The sequence below is a fragment of the Durio zibethinus genome, chromosome 23, assembly GCF_047325235.1.
Source record: "Durio zibethinus cultivar Kanyao isolate XHJ-2024 chromosome 23, ASM4732523v1, whole genome shotgun sequence".
NCBI lineage: Eukaryota > Viridiplantae > Streptophyta > Magnoliopsida > Malvales > Malvaceae > Durio > Durio zibethinus.
In genome coordinates, this window is record NC_143184.1 from 5,690,298 (window position 1) to 5,708,740 (window position 18,443).

At 31.1% G+C, this 18,443-nt stretch overlaps 2 protein-coding genes and 2 non-coding genes across 6 annotated transcripts; 2 read left to right on the forward strand and 2 right to left on the reverse strand.

The window, feature by feature from the left end:
* Positions 1 to 1,046, reverse strand: LOC111313442 (LOB domain-containing protein 14-like). Its single transcript, XM_022914119.2, has 2 exons — positions 594 to 1,046; positions 1 to 472 (listed from the first exon to the last, which is right to left on the reverse strand). The coding sequence occupies exons 1-2, from the start codon at positions 921 to 923 to the stop codon at positions 53 to 55; spliced, it is 750 nt and encodes a 249-aa protein (XP_022769854.2). The 5' UTR covers positions 924 to 1,046; the 3' UTR covers positions 1 to 52.
* Positions 1,047 to 12,630: 11,584 nt separating this feature from the next.
* LOC111314302 (alpha/beta-Hydrolases superfamily protein) lies at positions 12,631 to 17,066 on the reverse strand. Of its 3 annotated transcripts, none has more exons than XM_022915507.2 (8): positions 16,868 to 17,066; positions 16,313 to 16,633; positions 15,892 to 16,091; positions 15,441 to 15,791; positions 15,065 to 15,265; positions 14,846 to 14,916; positions 13,715 to 13,854; positions 12,631 to 13,226 (listed from the first exon to the last, which is right to left on the reverse strand). In XM_022915507.2, the coding sequence occupies exons 1-8, from the start codon at positions 16,905 to 16,907 to the stop codon at positions 12,883 to 12,885; spliced, it is 1,668 nt and encodes a 555-aa protein (XP_022771242.2). In that variant the 5' UTR covers positions 16,908 to 17,066; the 3' UTR covers positions 12,631 to 12,882. The 3 variants fall into 3 exon arrangements, with proteins under 3 accessions (XP_022771242.2, XP_022771243.2, XP_022771241.2); XM_022915508.2 differs by having other exon boundaries at positions 15,892 to 16,096; positions 16,330 to 16,639; XM_022915506.2 differs by having other exon boundaries at positions 16,313 to 16,639.
* A 364-nt stretch (positions 17,067 to 17,430) lies between these two features.
* LOC149512144 (small nucleolar RNA Z102/R77) lies at positions 17,431 to 17,517 on the forward strand. The gene has a single exon (XR_016332982.1). It is a non-coding gene; the product is annotated as a small nucleolar RNA Z102/R77 (small nucleolar RNA).
* Positions 17,518 to 17,701: 184 nt separating this feature from the next.
* Positions 17,702 to 17,787, forward strand: LOC149512145 (small nucleolar RNA Z102/R77). The gene has a single exon (XR_016332983.1). It is a non-coding gene; the product is annotated as a small nucleolar RNA Z102/R77 (small nucleolar RNA).
* Positions 17,788 to 18,443: the final 656 nt, after the last annotated feature.

Sequence of the window (18,443 nt, forward strand, 5' to 3'; positions counted from 1 at the left end):
TTCACCGGTTTTATATAAATCTCTTGTGCTGAAGACCATTGATCCGGCCTCGTCATGAATGTTGAGAATAGCCAAAGGCCATGGATTGGAGGTCATCAGCATCTTGGAAAGTCCATTGTCTGTTGTTCGTTTGCATGTCAAAGGAAGGATGAGGAGCCTCCCCAAAAGTAGTATATGAGACTCGATCTTCTCCTGATGATGAGATGACTGAATTTTCATAATTCCCTAAAGAGGTTGGATCCAAAAACCCATTCTCACAGTATGAACTTGTGCTGGGATGATTGGAGAAGTTTGGATTAAAATTTGGTGCCATGCTTGAATTATCTGGGTGAAACCAACTTGGCACATCCTGGAGCTCAGAAGGAAGCTTTCCAAGGTATTTGTCATTAGGGTTTGCAGTAACAGAGGCATGAAGAACGCTCTGAGCTGCTTGTTCCTTAAGAGAAGAAAGTTGTGCCTGTAGATTCACAACCTGTAGAAATTTGAAACAAGAAATCAATGGTAAAGTGAATAATTAGATCTCTATTTAAAACTCAAATTAGGGTTTCAAATCATCAATTTACATCAAACAAGGTCAAGGGTCGTGAAAAAACCTGCTGTTGGAGAGCAAAGATATGAGAAACACAGCCATAAATGGGGTCCTGCAGCCTAGCTTGAGCTTCATATGAGATTGTGACAGCAGCTTCACAGCGCTCACTGACAGGGAGATGAGTAAGCAGCTTTGAGACATTGCTTGCACCAAAAACCTTGTGGATGGCTGCAAAATGGGTTGCACCTTGTTCATGGCAGAAATAAGGTGCAAAAACACAGCCTCTAACACATTTTCTTCTCAAGAACTTGCAGGCACCACAAGGGGAACTAGAACCTGCCATCTTTATCTTCTCTTTTTTTTTGGGGGTATTTTTAGTGGTTGAGCTAAGCATTATCACCAAAGGGGCTTATAAACACCAGAGAAAGAGGGAGGTGGATCATTTAATAATCAATTCTTAATTACATCTGGTCCCCTTATTGGGCTACATATTTCATTTTTTTTCCTTTTAAAAACCCTCTTGCACCCCTCTCATTCTAATTTTTTATACTCTCAAATGAGATTCCATTTCGCATCCTTACGCGACAAAAGAACTGGCATAAAACCAAAGCCATTTCTATTTTGCTTGATGGTTGGCTTTATTACTACTTCTTTTATATGCTTTTCTTGGTTCTTTTATATATGTGATATATAACTACAGCTACTGTTATTTTCTTAGATTGGATATACCCTGATCTAACTAAGAATGATTAATGAAGATTTGTTCCAGGGTATACCCAGCTAAATATTGCACATTATACAATAATTTTAAGGGGCCTTTGCCACTTTTTCCCTTAGTGATTTCAATTTTACATTTCTAACAACATGAGAATTAGACACAATTGATGTATGGTGCTTTGCGTTTAACTGAGAGATACATGTTGTACGAGAGCAGCAGCTCGGATAAATAATTGTCGTGTATTTAAAGGTAGAGCTAGCAATGGCTCAGATATATGCGATTAAATTCCGCGTTGAAGATAGACATTCCACCCATCACTTGACTAATTGTTATTTCATTGCGTGTACAGTTTCATCTTCTCTTCCCTTTCCCTTGAATTTTTTTATTACTTTAAGCTATCAAATAGGTTGAAAACTGGACAATAAATAATTAGGTTCTGTTTATTTCGTGAAAAATGATTTATACATTTTTAGTTATTTGTTTAATAAAAAATTATTTGGTTAACGAAAAATAACTTATTGATCAATAAAAAATAAGATTGTTTTTTTAAAAATTATCTTATAAATTTGAAAATGGGAAGACATTTTTTGGGAAAAGAACTATATATGAGTATAATTATTTATAAATACTTTTTAATGTAATTTTACTTATAAATAATATTATATTAATAAAGAAATAATACTATATGAATAAATAATATACTATTAATATAATATATTAATAAATAATATTATAATATATTAATAAATAATATAAAGAATAATAAATAGTTTCGTTTTAAGTATTTTTATATTAACATAATATTTTAATATTAAATATTATTATTAAAATATAATTAATTTTGAATATTAATAGTTTTAATAATAAATAATTTCAATATATTTTAATAATAATTTTTTTTTAATATTTTAATAGTTATATTAATATTATTTGAAAAAAATAAATTTTCTAAAAAATAACCAAACAATGAAAAATATTTTTTATTAATTCATCTAAATAATTAAAAAAAATTAATCCAAAAAATATAAATATTTTTAAAAATTATTTTTTACAAAACAAACTGAGTTTAATATTATCCCAAATACAAATAATACTACAACGTAAAAATACTTGGGTTTCGAATTTCAAGAGTCTTTTTTATTTTTCTCTCATTTCATTCATAATTCGTGGGGATAAGATTCTTTTTTAGTTTTTAGGGGCCTTCAGGAGGGTTATCTTCTGAGCCGACAACATAAATTATAGTATATATAGGTGTGAAAATCTAAGTGATTGAGAACAATTCAATTCCAGCAACTTCTGATAGTCAGTCTCTCACAGATATATAGGGTCTTGAATCTGATCTAAGCTTGGGTTGGGATTTAATGAGGATCTAATTATTAGTTAATTGCAACATATGGTGGCTCATTGTTAGTTAAATGTGCAAATCACAGGTAGTTGATCAGGTAGCTGAAGCCTGAAGCTGATGATAGTGGCGCATGCATATCAACAAATTGTCAAATTGATTGGAGATCAAACAGTCACACTCCCTTCATCTACCCCAAAAAACAAAAAGAAATTAATTCTTAGGATGAAATTGTCTCGGTTTGGTGACTTGTAGGACTCTAAAAGAGGTCCCCGCCCTAGTGCTACTCCAGATATGATTGCAATCTATAGGGTTGAAATAGTGGTCCAGCCTCTCTCTTAGCTATAATCTATAGTACTAATAGTATCTGTTCCGTTCAATCTTTGTTGGCAAAAATAAAAAATTAATAATGGTGATTAAGGAAAAATATATTGTAAATGTTAGACATTAAATGGTGAATTACTTGTTAATACCTGGTGAAGTACAGATAGTCAGAGTGCAAAAAGGAACAAATTTAAAGGGATATATGCAGAGAAAAGAAGCATATATTCTAAAAATGAATGAAACAAAAGATAGTGACAGTGTAATAGAACACTTGAGGAAGAGGAAGGAGAGAGGTGTAATTAATTTGATTAGTTTAAGTATAGCAGGACAGAGCTTGTGCAGCAATACACTATTTATAATCATTAACTAATCTTATATATATAGTCATTAATCAAAACTTTCAATCACACTTTCTTCTGTCACACTAGCAGCTAGGCAAGCATCAACATGTAGACCTTGCCCCATTGTGAACCTTGGGCCCCACAATTGCATTCCTAATAATAATGGCATCCACAGCTTGGCATCTTCGATCAATCCCTTCTCTTCCTTGTGTCCTAAACTCGGAGCTAATCCTCCTTTAAAACAAAGTTCAATTATGAAGTTAATCTCTATATTAAAAAAAAAATCAAAATTTAGTTTATGTATAATAATTTAAATAAATTTAATTTCAATATTTTTATGTAAAACATCAATTTAAAATATAACAGAATTATCATTAAATTATTGAAGAATCAATTTATGAAAATATTTTAAAGATCATATCTACTAATTTCCTATTATTTCATTACAACAAATATCGCTTTTATTCCAATTCCAACTAGTAATTAATTATATATATATATTAGCAAAATCACCTATTTTACACATCACTAATTAATAGAGATAGCTTATAAAAGTATTTTATCATTGTCCCACCACACCAACGTCTCAATTGGAGGCAAAATCTCCACTGACCTTCAAAGATCATGTAGATTTGGTTCCCAACTGAAACTTCGGTGTAGTGAAAAGTGTTTTCCATTCTATCGCAGTGGAATGTTTCACCAAACATGGTCTTAATGGTTTAGCTATGAAATAATGAACTTATGCAAAAAATATATATATATATTAAAAAAAAACACACACACACACAATGTTTGACAAATTTTTATTACTACCAGCTGCATCTATAAAATACTGGTAAGTATAATTTTTAAGTTTGAACCAGTCGCCTTATCCCATTCTTCTTTGTACTTTTAGGGTGACAGGCATGCAAGATAAAGATTCCATTAATCTCATAGGTGGTAACAAATAATTGGTTGCAGCAACAGTATTCAAGAAATTAATCGTTTTCTTTTATCTGATTGATGCAGAGCTCTTGTCAGTGAAAGCTGGCTTTTCCGCATCTTTCGATTTTGTTTCTTTCTTTTCATTTTTCACACCGATAATTAATTTATTTTCAGCTTCTTTGACGGTGAAATCTTTGGTTAAAATATAATCAAACTTAAAAAAAAAAAAATGCATTGTCAAATGCCACCATTTTCTGCCAGCCTATTGTGCATAAAAATATTAAGACTAATTAATTGCTCTTTTTTTTTTCTTTTGCTTTTAAAAAAAAGGTGACTGCCCTTTATCAAACCTTTGGTTGAATTCTTTTTTTTTTTTTTTACATTATTGATGAATATAGGTAAATGTTGAATTAAATGTATAAAAAATAATTAATTATGTATCTGATCATGAATTTAAAAATAATTTTGGATGTAAAAAATGGGAGTTTAATGACATCCTACAAGAATCTTGGAACAAGATATATATATATATATATAAGTTTAAAAAGACAAGTTGGTGAAGGTTACGGATTAATGTATGAAACATGGGTCGCACGTTGGAAGTTGCACGATGGGGTATGTATGTGCGTGTACGCCGTGGACATACATTCTCCACGCAGCATCTCTTTAAATCCTCGTGATTTTGTTTAATATTCGCATTCCCTTTTTCCCAAGGAGAATATACATTTTCTTTATGTCATAACTTTTTCTTTTTTACGAAAAAAAGTTTTAGTTTAAGAATAGAAATTATCTACTTCAAAAAAAAAAAATTACTGAGTATTGAAATTTGAATTTTAAATTTATTGAGTGAATATGTTAATTTATACAAAAAAAAATTAATATTTTTTATGAAAAATTAGAGGTTTTGAATGATTTAAGCTGATTATGGTAATGCTAATTAATAATAATTTACATTATTTAAAGGCTTAATGACAGTTTGATCCCAGTTGAGATCATGTGGGTACATGCTGAAAATGATAAAAGAAGAAATGCAGAAAGACACTTCAAAGTCGAGTAGATTATTGGATATTCTTGATCTCATTGTCTTCAAAGAAATAAGATGTCATTTGTGAACTTGTTCAACTTTAATAATGAACTGATTTTGTTAACCTATAAAAATTCACTAAATTAACTTTCAATGTTATTGATTAAAGTGCTACACATGGCATGGCGTGGCCCTTTAAATCATGTGATAGCACATTTAGGATGGAGAAAAGAAGGGAAAACAATTAAGAAACACTTCACTAAATGTATATTGATATATCGTTGAATTTTTTTTTTTTTTGAATAGTCCAGTACATACATCTTTGAATGTGGTAGTTTATATGCTTTCCGACATCCAAACATAGTTTCAATGTTAAATGTCCCCAAATTAAAAACATGATGATCTGCAAAGTGGTAGACAAAAATAAGTTGGTAAGTAACTAACATTTTAATGTTAAAGGAAAATTATTATTATAGGAAATGTTTTTGCATTTAATGTATTATTTTCACTAAATTGAAGAAAAGAAATATATTAATAACATTTTTTCTTTAAATATTATCGTAATCAGTACCATCAAATATTGGTTAATATTCCTTAATTTATATAGGGAAGAAAAGATACGGTATATGACTTAAGGAATAGCCCTTGATTTTATTAGCCAATTAAACAATTCATGGTTTTCCAACAAAGTAAATTAATGTATCTAAGTATTTGATTTAATGATAAGTGTATGTTCAAAGAACAGGTACAAATTTCCCTTCTCAAAATTAACAAAAAATATTTAATAAAATAAAATCATGTTAAAAGTTTTGACATCATTAATTAAATCCAATGTGATATTCAGGTTTACTTGGAAAAATTCCATGATAATTCTCGTGTGTGATACCATTATTCTTCTGATGAAATGAAAGTTAGATAAAGATTTGAAACAATATTCCTTTTTTTTTTTTTTTAAGTAATGAGACATTTTCTTTTCAAGTATTTTATCGAGAGTGATGCCTATAAAAGAGTACAGGCGGCAATGAAAGATGATGTATTTCCGGTAGGCCTAATTTTTCTAGAAAGAATTAAAAAAAAAAAAAAAGTCTGTTTTCTTTGGATCATTTGCTATTTTTAAATACTAAAAAATTTGAAGCCGTAACAATAGTTGAACCTCTCCTACATTGTTGTCTAAAGGTGATTAATATTTTGATAATCCCCATAAAATCAATCAAAACAATGCCTTCATGTCCTTCCTTTTTCATTGGTTAAGTGGCCAACAAGTACACATGACTTAAAAGGCCATTTTCCCAATGACCGCCAATCAGGTCGATGCCATGCACAAACCCCTGTCTATACGCCCACCTGTGTTCTCCAATTTTGCTTATTAGATCAGCATTGTCATCATCCTCTGCCATTTTCATGTCTCGTTTTTTGGTTTGCTGATTAATTGGGAACTTAAATTTGTTTTATTGTAACCTACCTTAATTTTTCAATCATATATATTTTTCTTTGATAATAATTTATAAGTGATAGAGTTTAAGTTTCACATTTGTCCAGATATAACCGTCAAATCAATTATTTTAAGTATTGTTTGATCAAATAAAAGACTATATACATGTTAATAAATATTTCGGGTTAAATATTTAATTATTCAATTTGATGTTGAGTTTATATATTCGTGATTCAAAAATTTAAATTTGAGTACTTAATTCTTTAAATAAAAAACTATAGTTTTTACCACTTTTTGGTTTTGCTTAAATAGAAATTTTAGATGAATTAATCTAGTTGATAAGGTAAGATCATTTTCTTGTCAGTTAATTTTTTATTTTTTGGATCTTGAATGCATCAAACTTCTTAAGAATTTAATATTAAATCAATTAATAAAAGGTGAAATGATCTAATTTAAATATTAAATTATATGAAACACATAATTTAATAAATTTAAAATAACATCACTTTTAAAAACTCAAATCACAAATAGACGGAAACAAAAACATATCACGTGATAACTTTGACGTTGGTACTGTGTAGGAGTATGAAAATAAAAAAAAAAAAAATAGAATAAGGGTTATAATAACTTATTAAGTATCCGAACTAAAACTATTTAGTAACAAGTGAAAAAATTCAATTTTAATATAAGATCACACAAAATCTAAAATTGAAAAAATATAAAGTAATATCACTTTAATAAGACTAATGAGAAAGAGTATTTTTTAAATCATTCAAAAAAATTAAACTAAAATAAAACTTAAAAAATACCTTTATTTCTTTATTAAAAAAAAAGCGGTTCTTTCATGCTTCTTCGCTTATTTTAACCTTTCATTTTCTATTTTAAAAAATCTAATACTAATTAAGTTAAAATATTAAAAAAAAAAACTCTTAAATTGTTTTATTTTCCTTAAATAAACTTTTATATTTTTATTATACTTAAAATTTTTTATTTATAAATAAAAAACCCTTATTTCAAACATGAAATTTAACCTAAATGATTCAAATGAATTATTGCAAAGCTGAGGTTTGATCTCAAGAATTTGCAAATTTTTCTTCCCTAACTCCCTTTAGGCATTGACTTTTTTTTATATGAAAAATCTTTATTTTAAACAAAGATTAATTTATATTAAATTTTTATTTAAATAAAAATTAAAAATTAATTTGAATGTAATAAAATTATAAAATTTATTTAATAAAATGATAAGATTCATTATTTTTTTCTATTTTAGCCTATTGATAAACTAAGAACATTAGTATAGTTAAAAAAAAAAAAATTAAGAAGAAACTCCCTGGCATGAAAATGCTATTATTGTTTAAATCCAAATTGCTTTTATCTATACATTTCCCGTCATCTCAAATCATCCTACTGCAATTAATTGGACTAAGATAAGAATATAAAATTTTCTTTTGATAATTGGTTTATAGATAGAATTTATAAAAACAAACAAATCAACAGCTAGACATAGGTGGCAAGGCCTAGGAGAGACCTATTCCATAAACAAATAAAAAATTATAAAGAATAAACAATTGAAAAGGAATTAATAAAAGCTAACAATTAAAAAAAAGAAAAGAAAGGCAAAGCCGTTACAATTTACAACTCCTCGGGATTGCGGTGCAGGTGCACATTTAACAAAAAGATGTTGACACGCCACACGAGTGAAAGTGGGGCACTGTTTCGTGTGGGTCCTACTCTCCACGTCATCACCAATTACAAACGATAAATAAAATAATGTTGTCAAATAAGCCAATATTAATAATGTTACCAAGGCTATGTTCAAATTAATTCAATAAATTAATCGTGAGTATTATTATTTTTTATGTTATTTTCTATTAATAAGTTTGAATTTAATTTTTTTTCTTTATTCTATAGTTGCAATGAATTGATGCATAGTAAAATCCGTGTTCCACAATTTGATTAAAAATGACTTAGAAGCTACTTCCCTTTCAAAGAATATTAGAATAATAAGAAAAAACGGTGAAAAGATTATAATTTGTAATACTAAATTATATAAGACAAAGTATAAGTCGGTGTAATATCAAAATCACTTTTGCATCGAGTCTTTAAATATATATATATATATATTTGTATAGCCTTTAATTTTAATTTTAATTTGAGAATATTTAAAAAATAATAATTAAAAAGAGAATAGGCAATAAACAAGTGCTCATTATCAATTTATTTAGATCAGGTAGGAAAAGAGATGTAGTGAACGAAATTAACCTAAAATTTTTTACTGATAAAAAAAGTGTTCATTATTATTTGTTAAAATCGTCTACATTTAATTAATCTTTGCAAACAATATAGCCCAACTCTTTGCATTTTAAACTTATTGAATAAAGCTTAAAACTCCAAATAAATGAATATATATTACAAAAAGACATATATATATATATATAGCTAACTTTTTATCCATCCTTTCAGAAACCTCAATTCATAGTTAAAACTGGAAACAAGCTTTTCATACTTTATGAAGCAATCACTAGATATTAGGGCTACTATTTACTATTCACAGCTTTTTAACCTTTTGATGGAAGCAAAAAAGGTGTCTATGTAATCTTTTTAGTTATGGAGTTTCTGGTGCATTAATCATTTTCCTGTGGGAGGCCAAGACTCGAGACTAAACCCTATTTTTGCCTCATCAAACATCAAACATTAACACAAGACTCGTAGAAAACAAAGACCAATTAAGCTACTTTGAAATGTTGTTGGAATGATATTCCAACAACTAGCAAGATCCATGTATTGTTATGTCTCAGCTGTTTCAAGAAATTTTCCATGATTTTCGAGCGGCGCTTTGCTCCTTGAATTTTGTTCTATCTCTCAACTTTTCAAATCAGAATTGAAACGATCCGTCTTTTCTTGTCTTCCTCGAATGGCAAGTAGTTCAAATGACAAATAGGAACATGAACATGAACAAAAAAGAAAAAAAAAACCCTAGAAATTTAAGCTAGCTGACCTTTAGAAAAACTAGTGTGCTTTGTTTTGTGGGGCATGAAGAAGGGCAAGTTTTAGTTGATGGACAAAGACCATGTTGGAGAATGATGCTAACGTTTGTATCCATACAAAGACCAGTCAAGCCGACACCCACGTTACATATGGGGCCATTTTTACGTGTATATCATTGGAATATATCGCAAGAAATCTAGGCTTAACACTTAATTCAAATTATTTAAATGTCTATAATATATACTTAATTCTCTCAAAATTTAAATGAAAACTTTTCTTTCATAATTTAATCACCAAAATACCCTAAATTATATCTAACACATATTTAATGTCTCAGTTTGGCCTATGATCTCTTATTAAAATGGTAAGAATCAGGACAAAAAACCATGGTTAAATATAATTTGATCAAAAGTACTAAACTATATGAATTAATCAAGTACCAAACTACCTATCAAAGCTTCATTTATATATTTTTAATATGGGTTTTTAAGGTGTTAACTTTCATGTGAGTTATGACTTACTCTAGACGTTTAAACATCAATTTCGATCCTAAACATTTCAAGTAGCGACGAAAATGTTGTTACATGATGATTGAGAAACACAAGCGGAAAGCTTAATTTTTAGAAGTATATATAAATTTTTTTTTTAAGTGCAATTATGATAGGTTATGTCATTCAAGTTTTTATAAAAAAATTTTGGGTGCACTTTGAATAGGGAGCAAGATTTCAAAGTTCAAACCATAAAATAGGGGCCAATAATCTCTAAGTTAGCTTAACAGTTAGGGCCATGATCAGTCGTCATTTCAAGAGGGTTAGCAATAAGGAAAATAAAATGAAAAAAGTGAAAGAGATGGTTTTGTTTTTGTCTATTGAAGGAAAGATGCAGAGAGTATGGAGTATAGATTGGTTAAAACTTTATAAACAAGAAAGTTAATCACAGATGGAGACAACCTGGAGAAGCTAATTACTTTTAGTCTAAGACAAACCCTATTTCTTCTTTGACCAAAAAAAAGTAACATGTAAGAATGGGGAAATCTGGCCCTAAAGCTTTGTCTGGTTGTGTATAATAGTAAAGTAATTTTAATTTAGAATTTTTTAATTTCAATATTTAAAGTTTCGGTTTGCTTCAAAGCTGAGAAATTTTTTCTTGGTATTGACTATTGAAGAATGAAATAGCCCCAGTCCCCACCGAAGCTCTTCTCTGCACTGTTTTCTTATATGAAATTTTCCAGCATTAACTTTCTGGGGATCTTCGACTTTTTGAAGTACACAACTTTCGTCCGACCAGAAAACACAATTTTTTTTCATTGCTTTCTTAATGAGCTTAAGATAATACATGCTTTCCTGATGATTCTGAAATGGGTTGGCAATGTGTCCAAAAGTGTAGTCCTTGACAAACCTGTTGCTCAATGTAACATAATAAAATATCGATATTATGTTAATCAAGTCTGATTCCCCCTAATTTTTCCTCCCCGTAACAGTTCTTCACTCTTTCTCTAGCTTTTGATAGAAAAGTTGATCCAGCATTTGCTCTAAAATATAACAGAGAGAAAAGCACTTCCAAACACAACTTATTAAGAAACCCTCGAGAAAAAAATACTTGCAACTTTCCAGCAGTTTCCTAGCAATATTATTATTAATTTTTGGATACAAACAAGTGGTCGAATTTAAACGTTACGTTTAGATGAAATGATAACACCTTTATTTCTTTGATTCACTGTAAGTGTCAGTATGTATAGAACGTAAAATAAATATTTAAATATTTATAAATTTTTAATATATTTAAAAGATCATATTTTTCGAATATGTGTAACACACATATTTTTTTAAAAAATAAATAATCGGAACCACGGATTTATGTTGTCCAAATATACATCAAGCACGGATATTTTAAGAATGGAAACTCTTTTAACTGAAGACTATTCACAAATCCCCAAGTAGAATTATAGTAAAAAATATATATATATATATATATATATATAATTTTCAATGAAAAAAAATGTCTTTTCTTTTGAGAATGAAGGCAAGTGAAAAACGCGGAAGGGTCAGTTTAGAGTTGAACGTTTCTTTTCTGACAATAATATGAACAGATAGGACACTTCCAAAACTGTGGTCAATAGCATTTAAATTCTGAGTTTATTAATTTTGTGAAGTTGCTTTTTAAATTATTGTTTGGTACAAAGTTTATGCCAATGTAGATTGAGGAAAATGTGTCCTTAACGCAACAATTTTTTTTTTTTACACTGCACCAAGGCTTTCTTTATCTGGATATTAATGCGTATCAGGCGTGGCTTTCTACTTGACCTTGGATGCTATGACCACCCTAGGCTTAGCCTATGGGGCAGTAGAGTACCGCCAATTCTTGCTCAGCCATACCTTTTCTAAGGTTGGTAATGGTGGGGAAGCTTGTGATCATTGTTTATGGGATATACCTTATGTTTCCTTATAAAAAGATAAAAAAAATGTAAGAAATTTCCATGCTAAATTGGAAATCTTGTTTTTTTTTTTTTTTTTTTTTTTTAGGCTAGGCAAGCACAGTAGGATATTTCTGGAAGAATTTCTGAGCTTCTCTGCAGCTGAAAGGGCAGGCCTTTTTTTGCTAAAGCAGGGGATAGAATAGGGTTAGACCCTTGGAGGCTGCCCGAACAAATATTGGCGAGGTACATCATGGGTGTATTCAGTGGACTCGTGCGTTTAACAGTGCCTACAAATTGAAGTTGGGGCTTAATATTATAAACCAGCTCTCAAGTATCAAGCACACATTGCAACGTTCTTACTATATCTATAGAACCAGTTGTCGAAGAACCAGCATCAACTGAAGCCTGAAGCCAATAGAGAGAGAGGACCAGGCTTTTGCAAGCAAGGGAAATTTTCATCCGCAGAAGCCATACCTTAACAGATAACATAATAGTATGGCAAGGGCATACCAGTTGAGGAAAATATAAGTACTATGGCAACAGGCCCTCACATAAGCGAATATGACTTGAATAATTTTCGCACAAGACAGGATAGGAAGGAGACTATTGTTCTTTATTTTTCCTCAGAAAAACGTTTTACAATGCTATGCCACTACTAAAGATCAATCAGATAATGATCTCAGTATTTCGGAACGAACACATTAAAAACTGTATAATTGCTCATGAACTATATATATTTTTCTGCAAAAATGCTCAAAACAGCTTCAATATGAACATCTGGATCCGAGCATACATTTATTTGACAGTTTACAGGATGTAAAAGACGTTCAGACTTTTGGGGGTCCTATCTGAAAATGCCTTCATCATGGGACCTAGGAAAACCTTTTAGTACATCTCGTAAAGCATAATAGTGGTTATCGCATCTGTGATCTGATATTATGTTGCTTGAGAGCACTATCCTCTGGAAATGTTCACCTGGATGTCTCCTCCAAAGACTGAAAGATTCCCTGCCCCTGTTGTCGCTGCTTTCAGCTTGATTATCTACGTTCCTCTTCAAATAGTAAACAGTCCCGGGAACAAATAACTCCTCTGGCACGGCGTAGGCATCTTCTTCTTTTTGAAGTAAAGCGTTTGTTTCTAATTTAGAGGCCAAAGGAACCGAAGTTGATTCCTTTTTTGTGGAACTATCTGTTCACAAAGATCGAAACAGCATTTGTTAAAGAAAGACAAATATCGCAAATTAGTAAAGCAAGAACAGGCGTAAATGAATAATAGAAGCAAATGATGCAAACTCAATCCAAACGCCCTTTGGCCTAAAAGTTGCATGGTATGCCATGACACCGTTTAATGCATATTCTAAAAGCAGCAGTTTGGCTTCATTAATGAACATGACCTAACACTAAAATCTGCTCTTAAAAACCATTAGAGCATGTTTTAAAACATGCCTTCTCCAAGATGACAACAGAGGTTACCAGTAGCTATTAAGTATAAATTAGGAAATATGGGCAAAAGAATAGAAGTCAATTACGATAAAGACATCAAAGACATATATAGCAGGTTAGAAAACAAAATCAGATAGACAACAGTCATCAAAAAGAAGGAAGATTTCCAAGTAATGAGATAATCCAATTTATACTTGGGTGCTACAACAACTAGATTATAGGTGCAACACTTACCAGAAGATTCTTTTTTGCTTTTGAACTGTGCATAATCAGCAAGTTTCCGAGCTACATCTTGTACTGAAGACACAACCAGTTTTGCATTTGTGATCAAATCTACTGCACTTTTCCAGTCTGCCTTCTCCACCACACTCATCCTGTTAAGACAGAGGAAAGCAATTAAATTCTCATTGTTACTACATTTCAATCTTCATGTAGATCTCAGCTTGAAAAATCAGAATACCTTTACGTGACAATGAATAGCCACTCCTATACAAGATAGGTAAAAAAAATCAAAATATATAAGAAAAAGTTCATTTACTTGATACAGGTTATTGTACCCATCTCCTCTAGTTACAGTGTTAGATTCATGCACACAAGAAACCAACAATTTCTTAAACAACTGAAAAACACTTCAAAGAACAAACAGGATAAGTTCACCCCAATAACCTAACACTACCCCATGGGTATAAGCGCTTTGAGAAAATGAAAGTTCCGTGGCCTTACAGGCATAGGAAACTCCTCACTCCAAACACTGATGTTAACAGTGTTTTTGGTTGAGGATATTGAAATGGATAAAATTCAAGAATTCCTCTTGTTTATATAACATAGGGAAGAGAGCTTTCCACAACTGGAAATGAAAGAAATGAGAATATCATTCAAATTTTTGCAGAAGTTTACAAATTTAGATTGGATAAATACTTTTATACCATTGAATTACCTCATCGCTCTCCATATCACTTCTCTTAACTCCTAATAGCTAGAAAGAAATTTAATTCACATAAAACTTAGTTCTCTTCATTTCTTCCATACTCTTCACTTCTTTAACAAATTATATTGCCAAACAAGCTGTTCAACAGTCCCACTAATCCATCAAGAAAAGGGACGTAGAGGTTTTATATGTAAAAGAAACTGGTTTAGATATTTGCGATTAAAAGTTCTTTTATGGTTGGTTTGAACAGTTTGTTTAGCAATATAATTTGTTAATGGGACTATTGAACAGTTTGAATTAAAGCCAATATGTAAATGCGAGCACTTTTCTTGTGGAAATTTTCCTTGACACCAATGCTAAATTGGGTTTGTAGCATTTCTGCTACTCAAATCACATTCTTATTTCACATGTTAATTAGACCAGATTTGCATGCTTACCAGTCTGTTTGAAGAATTTCATTCCTCAGCCTTGCTAGAGATGCTGCACTTAGTCTAGGCACAATGTCATCCTGTATGCAAAGAAAAACAAAAAGCATTGGGAAAAAGAAGTCAAAGATATACAACAAGGAAAACTACTAAACTGGGAAACCCCAATTTAATAGAGAGGAAATATTCCAATAAAAGAAGCTTGTACATTGTACAAGTAGATGTGCTTACCTGCATTACAATGCTTGTAACGAAATCAGAGCAAGTTTCAGCAAGTTCTTTGGAAACACAAGGAGGAGTTGCATATCCAACAGCAGAAACAATGTCAGGGTTAAACCCCAGCTCCATTTTTGACTTTTTACGAAGCATTATTGCCAGTAAAGAAGCTGTCGCAGCTCCAAGAGAATGCCCCACCAGCCTTAACCTAAATCCCTGTAAATGAATTAGGCTCACTACAACTATGAAAATAAAACTTCAGGTTTAAAATTAGCAAGTATACAATACAAGAAGGGGAAGCGAAGGGACGGGAGAATATGGGGCAGGGGTGTTAAGAGAAGCCTAAAACAGAATTGAAATATCCAAAAACAGACACAGTAAATTTAACCACCTCATATTTCTCCAAGCACTTTCTTATTGTTCCTATTTCATGGTGAAGAAACCATCGAGCAGCTTGGGCTGTGCCAAAGTGAGTTGAATAGCCTTCAAATGTAACCTCTCCATCACTTGATGAAATAATATCAGTAATAAGATCATAGACAGTGTGAGTTCCACGAATTCCAAATATTAAAAGTTTCTTTCGAGGATCAATTCCTATATAATATCCAGGCCTCATCACACTAGAGTTCTTTACAAATTTCAAAACATTGCTTTCTCTAAGCATGCTGGTCCTAGCAAGGATGGCAGCATTATCCTTATAACATCCTTTTGCTAATTCAATATGGTATATCAGATCTTGGACCTACATCACAAAACCATCTTAATAAGACTCTTTGTCATAGCTATCTAAAAATATTAAAAATTCTTTGCCGAGGCACTTAATACAAGGGTTCAGCAATTACAATTGAATCTGACGTGATCTTCACACCCTTAACATCCTCAAACAGATTCAAAGACGTCTGACGAAGGTAAATAAGATATAGGCCTATGGTAAGATCACTCAAGCTCCAACCTTCAATTCCGGTTTTACTCCTCTGGATGTTAGATATGATTTCTGAGACTGATCGAGTGCTGGGAGGGGGTTTATCCCCTACTTCATTTCCTGCACTATTCAAATTAAATTAAACAGACCTTTTAACTACAAAGCCGAAATTTGGGAAGGAAAAAAACTAGTGTGACTAATTGCAAATCAAAATGCAATGAAACTTCATTACCAGCTAATAAATGTTTATATTCTTGATCTTGAGTTTCAAAACAACAATAATAACGAAGAAATCAATTTAGCTAACAAGATTATGGGGCATGAATTGACATAAAACAGACCTATTGGCAGAGCCCACCTACACAATTGCAGAGCTGGCTCAAGAGCCTTTGTGAGCCAAGCAAGCTCTAATTTCCACTTGGTATCACCAACATAATCTTCATCACCAGAACTATATTTGAATAATCTGGTACTGGTATCATAACCAGCCTTCTTATCAACTTCAGGCTTCAAAGAAACTTGAGCCACATCTTTTGCCTCTTGTTCTTTATTTAGTTCTTTTATTCCGTCTAGTTTTGACCATTGTGACTGACAACGGTTAAGAATACCATTAAAAAATCTACCATAAAGTTTCTGTCTTCTAATCAAAATGTTGGTATAGTCTGAACCTAAGCAACAAAAACAAGAAACCCAATATTAAAAAAAAGAAAGAAACAAAGGTTGGATTTGGCTTTGTAAAGCTTCAAGAAATTTTACTCTGTTGCCATCAAAACTACACAGAAAGTTAAGATTTTTTCTAACAGATTCGCTTTTAATTAAAAACCCAGACAGAAATTGCTCTAAAAATGAAAAAGGCTGAAAAAAGAAGACCAGAAGACCTGAAGCAAAATACTTACAAAGATTGAGTAAGAAGCGTTTGCCAGATTGATTAGCCATTACCAAAGATTCAGATAAGGAAAGAAAATAGTAGTAGTAGTAGCAGCAGCAGCAGTAGACGACTAGAAGTAGTAGATATCAACGGTGGTTCTGAACGAGCTTGACAGGTGGGCGCTGGCGATACTCCGGCTGCGAACAATCTAGCAGATGCAGATGAAGGTTGTTTGGAAGTGGATATTATTTTTAAAAGTTGTGGGTATTACGCTCAAAAGCCCAATAACAAAAAGTGGGTCACACCTAAAAAGGTCAAATAATGCTATTGGGCCAAAAACTAAGTTCAACAGAATTTTCTCACAGTATTAGGGTTTTAAGTTTTAACTCACTTCCTATAAATTCCTCCTTGTTCCAAGGGTTTTTTGACTCGAATATCTAATGAAGTTCCAACAAGCCGTTCGGCTTCGAGCAGAGCTGTTCTTAGTTACACTTTGATTGTCTTGTTTCCTTTAATTTCTGTTTTTAGCTTTGAAAATTGTATTTGGTTTAACACTGTATGATTTTGGTGTGTTTTTATAAGGTGTTTGGAGAATGAAATGATGAACTGAATGTTTCCCTATTGGTTTGATTGCCATGATGATGGCAACTATAATGTATTAGCTCTATCTGATCATTCTCTTTACCTTTGCAAATTGGTAGTATTTGTTCGTGTTTTTGACAAAATTTGAAACTTTACTATTTGACTTTCTGCTTGCAAGATTTTTTAGCTTGCTTTTTGGATCCAAAAAAATACTTCTTTTATCTACTCTGCTACTCATTGCTTTGATTTGCATTTTTTAAAGTATTTTTGGGTGTTGAGGGAGTGAAATGATGATTGTGATATTTTTGCCTATTGGTTTGATTGCCGTGATGATGGCATCTTAGTATTAGCTCTATCTGATCATTAGTATTAGCTCTATCTGATCATTCTCTTGGAAAAGAAAATTGCTCTTTTTGGATAACTGGTGATCAGAAATTCTTTTGTTTACATATGATAATCAGAGATGGTTTCCAAGTATTTATAAGCAGTTTTGCACTGACAGAAGTGAAATGAAAGGATCCAGTTGGATTAGTCGTAGGATTTACAATTAGTTGTACCTTTTTATTTCTCCACAGTTTTGTTCTAAGTATCTTTCTTATTTTCAATTTGTAAAAAATATATATATATATTTATATATATTTGTGGTCCCTGAAACATATGGATAAACACGAACAATAAATTTAAAATATAATATCTTCAATGCCATCACTTCTATCCGTTTAATCAAAATCTTTTCCAAAAATTCTCGATAGTAAGTCAGGCCCGGATTCCGGAGTATTCTATTCTGCTTTTTATTTGTTTATTTATTTATTTATTCTTTTGTTTTTGAGATGCTCATGTACTTAGGCATATATCAAATATTTGTAAACAAAAAAAGAAAAGTTGTATAATCAGGTCCAACAATTATTTCTGGCTGGATTTTGAAGAATATTTCCCTGTCAATATAAAAATATCAATTTCTTTTTCCTTGCAGAATTTATAAAGCTACACCAATGAAGGGGGTAGTGTTTCTGTTTTGAAAA